Raw genomic sequence first — 10,545 nt, 5'->3', positions numbered from 1 at the left:
TACTTTTGTGGATCCTTGAAGAGCCAACTCGTGCTGATAACGTATTCGATATTCACGGGACACTTAGGTGGAACTCAGTATAATAGAACAGACAGTTGGTGTTACCCAGTGCTTATTCCAGATGTTGCAGTGCTTATATACATAAGTCCAGAAGAAGTGGAAAGTGGTAAAGAGAAAGAACACTGTCTCCCTCAGTGTATCAGACGGTTACAGGGAACATAAATTCTGAACACCTACACGGTATGAAGTTTGTCGTGGTATCCGATTGTAGCGCGATTTTAGGATTGAAGGCTCAGAGTGGATCGACGCAGCTGTGTCGATGGTGGGACAGAATCGCCGAGTTCCCGAGAGAAGAGTCGGATGACGAGGAGAGGCCGACGGACTCGTCAAGGAGAGATGTTCTGGTGGTCTCGATGGACTACAACGAGGCGGCGACGATGCAGGCAATCGACGAAGAAATAAAGGAGAGGAAAATAGCGCTTATGAAGCCGGAGAACGCGAGATCGATCCGAGAGAAATCATTAGTACGGGACTTCGAGTTAGTTGATGGCATGCTGATGAAAGTGATGATGGAGCGAGTGAACGATAAGAAGCAAGAGCTGATCAAAACGTGGAGGGCGTTCGTCGTGCCGCGAGTATTGCGAAAATATGTTGTGGTCGAGTGCCACGATAGGATGTGTCATTTTGGACCGAGGAAGACGTGGGAAACAATGAGACGGTTTTACTGGTTCGAGGGAATGAAGGACTTCTTGAAGTATCATCTGAGAGCGTGCTTGAACTGCCTGTTCAACAAAAATCTGTCGGGCAAGAAGGAAGGGTTATGCAATCCGATCAGACCCGAGAGACGCCCATTCCAGAAAGTCTTCATGGACCATATGGGACCGTTGCCGGCATCGAGAGGAAAACAACATGTGATCGTTCTGATCGATGGGTTGACCCAATTCGTCGTGTTAGAAGCAGTGAAGACGACGGGAACGAGATATGTCATTACGTTCCTCGAGAAAACGTACCTGAACTATGGGAATCCCGAGCGATTGGTATCCGATAGTGGTACAGCATTCACATCAGCGGCATTCGAGAATTTTTTGATCAAAGAGGGAGTCGAGCACACTTTGATTTCGACACAGTTTCCGCAATCGAATGGATTGACTGAACGACGAACAAAGAGATAGCGAGATTGTTACGAGCCTTGACGGAGAAGGAAGATAAATCAGACTGGGCCGAGAAAATTCCGATTGCGCAGGTGATGCTCAGCCGAACAGAGGCACGAGGGACGGGCAAGGCCCCCTTCGAAGCGCTGCATGGATATTTACCGAGACTCGATAATTTTTCGCAAGTGGTTGAAAATATGCAAGAAACCGTTTGGAGACCGGCAGAAGAAGTGAGGGACGATATTCGACAGCAGATCGAGAACAGCCAGGAACGCGAGAAATTACGACGAGAAGAAGAAACCGCACAAGATCCGTTACAAAATAGGAGACATTGTATTAGTTTCGAGATTGCCAGTCCAAACAGGACAGCCGACAAAACTTCAACCGAAGTTTCGAGAACTATTGACTGTAGTCGAGATATTGCCAGAAGATTCGTATCGATTGCTCCAACTGGGAAAAGACAAGAGCTACACATGCACCGCTCATTGCTCCCAATAACGCTGGTATAATGTCCGCGGGTTAGAGGAGGACGAGATAGTTCCATTGAATGACAAACCCCTTGGAATTCCAGACATTAACGAAGAGGAACCGAGTACTTCAGGAAATAATATTCAACAGCCGAATGTGGATGTCACAATGATGTCGGTTGGAGGCGAGAACGACGGTGACATCGACGAGGTTTCGATGGTGTTAGAGGAACTCGGTCGCGACGAGCTAAAGGAAACAACGAAATTCGAGCGGACCGGCAACGTCGACTTGAATTCGGCGATTTTCGGGTCACCGACGAGAGGATCGGAAGAAGAGGAAGAAAGGGTCGAGACGAGCGGAAGGAGGAATCCTGTTCGGGCGGCGAAATTCGAAGGCAGATACGGAAAGTAGGTTAAAAGGATAACTAATGCTTGGTTTCGACTAAAAAAAAAATTAGCGGAGAGGTCGTAACATTGATTGGGGAAATAGATAGTTGAGTACACGAAGGTATAATAGAGCTAGAATGATGAGGGCATCATGTAATGTAGCGTGGACGAGTTGTCGGTAGAGGGCGTTCTGGCGGAAGTCGAGAGTGGAGACGGGGAGCGGGGTTCTTGTATCGAGTCGTTCGCAATCGATCGCCGATACGGGTCAGTGTTTTGTCGCTTCGATCTCCGACTTAAGCGGTTCGTGTACGAGTTTCGATCTCCGACTTAAGCGGTTCGTGTACGAGTTTCGACTTGACGACGTGGGCTGTTCGGGTACGAGTTTCGAGTCAGGGACGCAACAGTGCGAGTGCGAAGATGGAAGTTGATCGACCACAGCAGCCCAGAAGGAAGGTTGTGGCGCACCGATTCGGGGAGCCCAATGAATACACCACTTGAACACTGAACTTCTCCTGGAGACGGGTGCGCTAATTGACGGGGAACTGGGCGGACGTGGTGACGTCGGCCTAGCCAAATTTCGTAAGAAATATGATGTTGGGAATGGAACCCCAGAGGTTATCTTACACTCGCCACGGATCGGACGTGACCGCCGTGGGCTGAGAGTTTCTTGCTACTGACAGGTTCCGCACTCAGCCGCCAGGGCACCGGCTGTCATATTGTCTGCTCAGCTGTCTTCTACAGCCCCGCGCGCCACTCCACAGCTGGCCGCTGAGAGCGCGTCTGCTGGAGACCGATGCCGTCGGTTGCCCTCTGTGTACCGCCCCGTCTCCCTGAATATTTTACTGAATCACTACTATAATCATAACGGTATTGATATATGGATCACATTACAAATAAAGAATATGGGAACCTCCGTTCCCTGGGAAGACAGATGATAATGGTTTCTTAGTAGTCACCCAACCAAGTCGCCTCGAAATCTCCCCTGAGCTCGTTTGTTTTCTGGTAGTCTGTACTTTTGTTCTGGGTAGCTTGCGCAACGGACCATGTCCGTTCGTCACGGTCCCCCCCCGAATTTTCGAGACCGTCGGAAATTCTGTGAGTCATGTGCTTTGGCGCGCTGTAAAGTTTGAAATATGCTCCATCCCCCGAGCTCACAGCGACGACGTCTCGCTCGCTTTGGCTTTTCATTCTTCCGGAAGAAACCGTGACGATGCCTTCTCACGTCCCCCATGAGCGGTCCCCCAGGAGTATTTTCACCCGACAGGTGATGTTTGATTCGGCTCTCTTGAGTGTTACTTTGATTTCCTTCTTCTTGAGGACTTCCCGGCGTTATTGTTTACTGAATATGCGATTCGTTCGCTTTTAGTTAATCGAAGACACCCCCGGGCTAGAGGCCCATACATATGCCGTAATTGACCGAGTGTCCCGAACAGTTTGGGACAGCTTGGTCATCATCGAGCAAAGTCCGTACCGCCGGGCGTCCCGGGCTCTGTACGGCGAGTGCGATCCGGTCGCCGAGGGCGACCTGGTGCCGGCCCGGCGACTTTTCTGTGTCGTTTTGCCGCCTTGGCACGCAGAGCGTTTGTTGTGTGCTCTGCGGCAGGTCGCCCACGCCGGTCGCCGGGCCGCCACCGGGTGCCGCCCAGTTTGCCGAATATTTTTGGCCGAAACCGCTTGACCGACAGCGTTTGGCCGAAAATAATTCCCATCGCCCTTTGACCGAGCCCGCTTTACCGAAACCGCATCAACGAAGCCGCTTGACCGAATGAGATGATTCAATAGGATTTTTTTTTCGTTTGATATTCCACCACAAGAAACTTCAAATCTTACAGGACGATTATGTATGTACAACTTAAGATGCCTGTGCCTTAATTCAGGGTTCCGTTTGCTGAGCATCGAACTCGATGCGTTTTCATAGCTTGATATTGAAAGCGATCTTTTGGACGTATTCGCTGAGAGTGAGCTCATGGTTCTCGTATTGTGCAACCAGGCGAATTATGCGGTTGTTGGCTTCGGCGTCCTTCCTCTTCGATGCCTTTGGTGCTTGTCCCTGACCGAGTTGGAGCATTCGGGTCTTCGATTCCATCTCAAGTTTTTTGAGATGATCTACCATCTCGAATATGTTTACGTGGGAACGACCCACACCTCGGTTCAAAGCTCGATGCCATCCTTCGAGATGGTTCGTGGTCCTGGCTCCAAAATTAGCGTGATGGTTCCATAAGCCACGCGGAAACACCGTCGGGTTCTCCGGCCAGGTTCCTATAACGTAATCCTTGAACGACTCCGGGGCAGCATGCGCGGGGTGTTCGGTTCCAGGGGCTTCAGCCTCGATGTCGAGCCAAGCGTTGTCAATCTCTCTTATCGGTACGAGTGCCAGGGCTCCGACAGACCTGATAAATTTCTTCACGAGAGGATCTTTGTAGTGTTGCTTCAGGCCGAGGTCTTGTACTTTGCGCCAAAGAGCTTGAGCAAAGTGAAAGCAGCAACCCTTTATGGCCGCCAGCGGGAACAATTCTTCGATGGACTTCAGTGTCGATTTCGAAATCCAGTTGGAAACATGGAGGATTGAACGCGACGCCGATAGAATGAGCGTAAGCCTGTAGCAGGGAAAACATCCTGCTGTATGTCCGCTTTTGCTTGTCAGGTAGTAGGAAAAAAGGCCATTGCTATCATCTCTCCTTTGTGAAACGAGTGTAGTGTATATAGCTGGAGGAACGTTCCGTCCATATATACAACCGGAGCCGAACATAGCTCCATCACAAGTTGGACCGTGGAGAAACCAAGAATCCTATCCTCGATACCGTCATCGATTATGAGGAATGTCTGTCCGTCTACAGTCTTTCCCCATGAATCCTCGAGGACAATAGCTGAGCGAGATGTCGGCAGAGGGGGGCGTACACTGGCTCGTGCAAGGTACAGGATTGAGGCCACGCTCGGAAAAGAAGGAAGTGCAGCACCGACTTCCTGCTCTGAATGCGCTGCCGAAAACCTCTGAGCAGATGATGTCACTACTTCCATGTAGACTCTCTTCCCGCTTTTTTGAGGGTCGGCGATGACTCCATCTTTCATTTCCTGGATGGCCTTGCGTCGGATAATTTCTTCCGTCTCGGGTTGATGGCAGTGGACCCCTGCTGTCCTCTGGACGAAGCCCTTCAGAGGAAATTGCAATCACTGTTATTATTTATGCTTAGGTCGATTGGAATGTGAGCAAAGCGGAGGACTATAGAATTCTCTCTCGTTCGAACATACAATCTAGGAAGGTAACACTTTTGTTGCTCCGTACCTGGGATAAGATCGCTCTCGCGGAGCATCCCCGCTCCTTCGATCGAATACATCGACAGTACAAGTTACTCGGGCTCCTCTTATCGACTGAGTAGAGATAATCGTTGATTTGATACAACGATTTGCCTTTCGACGATGTCACAACCTGAACTTCCATGTTTCCGGTACTTCAGGGATCGACTAACAAGCACAGGTGCGCTCCGAGCGAAAGCGAGCTTCGAATCGCACACTCGAATTTACTGTTCCGTGCACGTCACCGAACAGCAGCGGTGTGCATTTCGCGCGGTCAAAGAAAACGCCGAAGGAACAGCCCAGCCACAGGTTATATGGAAAACTTCAATCCCCTGGTTTATCGCTAGGTATTCTCAGGCGATACGCGACACGCCTGACTCAACCCGGGCAGATTCGGTCAAGCAGCTTCGGTCAAGCGATTTCGGTGAAGCGGTTTCGGTCAAATGGTGTTGTCCGGTATTTTCGGTCAAACGGTGTCGGTCTAGTGGTTTCGGCCCGCAGGATTCGGCAAACTGGATGGTAGCCGCTGGCTTCCAGTTTTCTTGAAGGATTATCATGAGACAGACTTTCCCTTCATCATCAACACTGGGATGGTAGATTTTCGTCTTAAATCGTATTCTTGGCGCCAAGAATGGAAATTGGGGCGGGAAATTCAGGCTCAAATTCAGGAAAGCACCTTGACTGAAGGGCGGAGTCGTCGGTTGCAGGAGGACCTCCCATTCTAGAACATTAGCGTCGTCCACCTTGATGATGGGATATCTCGGCAGTGGCCCCGCTCGGATGTCTTTGAGATCTTTCATTGTCCTACGGCAAGCTGCCATTTTCCCAGAGATTTAGACAGAAGAGGGCTCGAAGAGTATCGCTATCTTGAGGGATTCGAGGAATGCGAAAGGATAATTTTGGACTTTGTTGTTATCAGCGGTTTGTTAGTTTCTGGTGTTTTGTGTTTCGGTGATATTGAGAGTTCCTCATTCTTGGGCGCCCGGCTTTCATCACTGTGCCGCTTGGGTACCACGCACCGCGAGTTTAGTGGATACCGGGAGAGATTGGACACGCATGCAGGGAGCGCGGTCGCTTTGTTACGAGTTCCGAAGAGTTTAGACGTCCAAGAGATGGTAGATGGACCCATTCCGTAGTCTTCGACCCCGGAAAGCGTCGAACGCAGGAAAAGGGTTGATCAGCAAGACTCGAGCTTCCGTATGTGCGGATGATTCTCATGCGTTGGCGAAGTCCCATGAACGTCATGGACGGCATAATGAGGGCGGGATAGCGGTAGCATGTCACAGACATCGTCCATGATAGCTCGACTCACCTCGGTTTCATTTTGAGACAGGCAGGATTCATACCTGATCGAGCCCTGGTCAGCTCGGAAATGAAGCAGCCGGTGTTCGTTGCAGTTCTGAGTGTCAGCAGCGCGGTATTCACGTCAACCCTCTCCCGTAGAGAAGAGTAGCTCTTCAAAGCCACACGTCCCCCAAATCGACTCCGCTCGGAGCCGTATCATTCGAATCCGGTGCGACTTCCATTGTCGTCGACGTACATGCGAACTTTCTAGCTTTGCTGCTGCCTGCTGTATTCTGGATATTCATCCGCTTCATCTCTCCGCCATCGCCCTGGTCCTCGAGCTGTCGCAGATCCAATTGATGATGAGTAGGACTCGGTCGCGATTCGCGATCGTGACCGCGATTTTTCCGGCTAAAAAGGGCCTCTCCTTGTCTTCACCGAAAATTGTATTGGTTGTGGTCGAAAGCTGTCTTTTCTCATTGAAATCACGCACTTGGAGATTCTGGAGTACCACTGCTTCTCCTTCCTTGTTATCAAGTTTTCCGACGAACTCCGACCAGAGTCCGATCTCGACCATTTTCATGGTGTCATCCACCACCAAGACTGTTTGTTTCTCTGTATTGGTGCCGTCCCGGCAATTGAAAGTTTGAGGCGGTCGGACGTCGAAGATCACCGCGAGGATGTCAACGGTAGCGTTGACTGGCTTGAAAATTATTTCCGCGAGGGTGGTGATACTGGCCTGTATTTTCGGCAAATCCTCCCCCGTGATTTCGATAATCCGACTCAGCTTGATGAAATATTCAAGTTTAGGATGATGTCATAGGGATGGAATCTATTGGCGTACTCGAATGATATAGCCGAATACCTTCGTCAACTGCAGCTCGCAATCGTGTCCTGTAACGCGATATTGCTGGTACGCCGACTTGACTTTGAACGCATTCACTTTGTAGCAATTACCGACGGCTATTTTGTCGAAGATGTCGTCGGCCGCGTTGCCGGAGACAATGATGTTCATCTCCCCGCTGGTATTCCTGAGTACGAAATTGAATATTTTTCCGTTCGCATTGCCCTTCGACCAAGATTTCACCAGCGTCTTCGATTTTACACGACCCTGTATCTCGCCGCCGACTTTTGCGAGGCTGATATCTCGAAGGAGCCTTGGCTTCCTCTTCGGCTGATCATGTTTGTTCAATGAGGTGTGATCGAGTTGATCCACAAAACCCTCATTGGGACGATCCACTGTGTAATGGATAAGACATTTGACGTGATATTACATCACCTATGCCGATGGTATGCTGTTCGGGATGGGTGAAATTAACTCGCCTGGCTTTCGTCTGGGTGCACTCGGGGCTCTTGAAACTGATGGTCTCCGTGACCCTTCTGGTTCCACTGGCTTCGACATTGCTGTATGTATACCTGCCTCGCAAATCGCAATGCTCGACTTCCGTTGTTTTCGGGTTGCAGTTGCAAAGCTACTGCTGGTGGCTGCTCTGACATCGGACATGGTGGGATTTTTATACTGTCGATTCGTGAGACATTTTATGTTTCGGATTATCCCACTGTTTTCTCAGTATCTTCAAGTATCTGTTTTTTCTCTCATTGATGATTTCGGAATCACTTTCTCTCGATTTTTCCACGTCCCTGCCGTTCTTCGAATCGGGTATGGGTTTTTGTATTTTTCTCCTTGTGTTGCGGCTTTGTCATCCATGATCTGTCATCATTACCTGTACCTCCTCGATCGATGCTTGGTTCCGGATCGAAACGCGGCGTATCTTCCGGGAATGGACATGATGAGATCTCCTATCTTGATCCTATTTTATGCGATTTCTGATCTCTTAGTGGATGTTGATCCGCTTGATTGTATAGCGATCATGTTATCCCGCAAATGGTTCATATCAACAGTTGATAAGGTTGAACACTGGTCGATGATATGAAATATACGATATGTATGGCTTGCATGATACCTTAATGCCTCGTGAAAATGTCAGATCGATTGTGGTACCGCCCAGTGTGGTTTTCCCCAGCGGGTCGCTGTCCAGTGTGAGGTTTAAGTGCTCCTTCAAAACGATGGGAGACGAATCCTACTTTCGTTCGTTAGGTTGAAATCTCCCATCATGATCATGGGTACATTGAAGGTCCCGTATTTGTTGTAATCCCTGAGCGTGGTTGAAATGATGTTCTCCAAGTTGTCCATGTTTGCACATTGATGTACATAAATCGCCACGAGGATAAATTCAATCCCTTGGTGATTGAAACTTATTCTTGCTATATCGGCTGTGTGATTTTCGATCGTCATTGGAGTGGAGAGGGATGATGATCCATGTCCGACGTCATTATCATGTCGGAATTGGTTGCACCATAAATCGCGACTCCTCCTGATCGTTCTCCACAGAAGGCATGGTGTTTTAAGTGGTAACCCTTCAGGGCTGCATCATCTGCCGTGGCCCTAAGCCAGGTTTCTGTCAGAACCATTAGGTCAACGCGACTCAGTAACGAATCTGTTGTAACATCTTCCGCGAGTGCTTTCAAGCTTTGTACATTGATGTTCGCAATGACCAGTGAATGCTTGTCCTTTCCCTTCGTGTCAAGAAGATGTTTGATGTCCGTGGTCAGTGTACGGAGTCGGTGTGATTTGAGTCAACGGAGGTTTTTCGGAGGTTTTTCCATCAACGAAGGTCTCGAGCGCAATCGTACCGATGCCAGGTTGAATCGAGTCTGCTTGGATTCGTCCATGTTGTCCCAAGCGGATCTGAGGTGCCTGTACCGCCTAGGCAACCGAAGGAGCTTGGTGATGACTTCAGTCTCATCCATGTGCTTTCCCAGATCACCCAACCTCTGAGCCATCGACTCGACGTTGGCGATGTGCGTGGCCATGCTCATACCCTCGGTCATTCTGTACGAATGGAACTCCTGGAGAAGAAGACTGATCGACAAAGTGGATCGGGACTCATAGAGCGTCATGAGCCGTCTCCACATATCTGCAGCGAATGTAAGCGACATGATAGAACGAACAACGGGAGTCTCCAAAGAGTTCAGTATCACTGCCTTCGCCTTTGCTTCTATCTTCATTCACGGAACAGGACGATTCGGCGCAGGACGGTTCGGCGCGAGACGATTCGGCGCAAAGGATGATTCGGCGCCGGACCATTCGGCGCAACGGATGGTTCGGCGCGAAAGATGATTCGGCGCAAAGGTAGATCCGGAGCGCTGGATAGAAAGGATCCGGTCGCTTAGCGATCGAAGAGGAAACATATCACGGTTGAGAAAAATTAACGATGGTTTAGCGACGGAATCGTCAGAGTGAAGTCCAATTTCACGGTCTACTTTTCGCTGCAAACCTCGCAAATCCTAATGTTGTGCGCAGTGGAGTGAGGAACATAGGTAACATTTCGGTTCCACGTGTGCACCTGATGCTTGCAGGTCCCGTTTCTGAATACATTAGCTTCGAGTGCTGGGATGCCTCTGATCAGTCTTTTCGACATCGCAACTGCGTATCAGTGTTTCCGCCAGAAATCGCAGACAAGAACTCTGAGTAGGCCGTGGCCTTGAGTCAATCCTTCGCGTAATTTCTTTCCGTTCGAGCTTAGTCATTCTCAGCTTTCTTTCCGCCCCATCGCTCTGATCTCCGATCCGAGCAAAATCGAACGTCCGTCGTCGAAAAAAATGAGCATGAGTTGAATCCGAACAACGGCAACTCGAGTCTTCTCTTCCCGACTTCGTCTACCTTCTACCCTTATCTCTTGAGATCTGCGGTCTTCCCCGTTCACAATCAGCGATGGACTCTCAGTCGAACTTCGAGACCCCGAGGATCATCGAAACAGAACGCGGGAAGCGTAAGCTCGCCTACCAGGGACACATGTATACTCAGGATAGGAAGAACTCGTCGGGAACTGTGCAATTCTGGCGCTGCGAGTTCAAGGATAAGTGCAAAGCTCGGTTGCACACAGCTGTAGGAACCGACG

General features: G+C 49.8%; 3 protein-coding genes across 3 annotated transcripts in view; 1 reads left to right on the top strand and 2 right to left on the bottom strand.

Annotated features, from left to right (window-relative positions):
- Positions 1 to 5,652: 5,652 nt before the first annotated feature.
- On the bottom strand, positions 5,653 to 6,120 carry LOC100901429 (ubiquitin-conjugating enzyme E2 L5-like). Its single transcript, XM_003738480.1, has one exon. It carries the CDS (start codon positions 6,118 to 6,120, stop codon positions 5,653 to 5,655), a length of 468 nt encoding a protein of 155 aa, XP_003738528.1.
- A 773-nt stretch (positions 6,121 to 6,893) lies between these two features.
- Positions 6,894 to 8,777, bottom strand: LOC100901287 (replication factor A protein 1-like). Its single transcript, XM_003738479.1, has 3 exons — positions 8,669 to 8,777; positions 7,449 to 7,822; positions 6,894 to 7,370 (listed from the first exon to the last, which is right to left on the bottom strand). The coding sequence occupies exons 1-3, from the start codon at positions 8,775 to 8,777 to the stop codon at positions 6,894 to 6,896; spliced, it is 960 nt and encodes a 319-aa protein (XP_003738527.1).
- A 1,581-nt stretch (positions 8,778 to 10,358) lies between these two features.
- The window catches only part of LOC108865065 (uncharacterized), a 1,143-nt gene continuing 956 nt past the window's right edge, over positions 10,359 to 10,545 (top strand). Inside the window, exon 1 of the mRNA XM_018641717.1 lies at positions 10,359 to 10,532. Within this exon, the coding sequence (XP_018497233.1) occupies positions 10,359 to 10,532 (174 nt within the window). The remainder of the gene's footprint in view (positions 10,533 to 10,545) is intronic.

Source organism: Galendromus occidentalis, unplaced genomic scaffold (assembly GCF_000255335.2).
Source record: "Galendromus occidentalis unplaced genomic scaffold, Mocc_1.1 scf7180000075995, whole genome shotgun sequence".
Taxonomy (NCBI): domain Eukaryota; kingdom Metazoa; phylum Arthropoda; class Arachnida; order Mesostigmata; family Phytoseiidae; genus Galendromus; species Galendromus occidentalis.
Note: the sequence above shows the minus strand (reverse complement) of the source record. Positions and strands in the feature narration are given on the sequence as shown.

Bases quoted from the DNA above. Each gene is read 5' to 3' on its own strand.
- LOC100901429 (XM_003738480.1), bottom strand. From the start codon at position 6,120: ATGGCAGCTTGCCGTAGGACAATGAAAGATCTCAAAGACATCCGAGCG.
- LOC100901287 (XM_003738479.1), bottom strand. From the start codon at position 8,777: ATGGACAACTTGGAGAACATCATTTCAACCACGCTCAGGGATTACAAC. The intron at 7,823-8,668 runs GTAGGATTCGTC...TCCATTACACAG, and splicing joins TTTCAACCTAACGAACGAAA to TGGATCGTCCCAATGAGGGT. The intron at 7,371-7,448 runs GTATTCGGCTAT...TATTTCATCAAG, and splicing joins GCGAGCTGCAGTTGACGAAG to CTGAGTCGGATTATCGAAAT.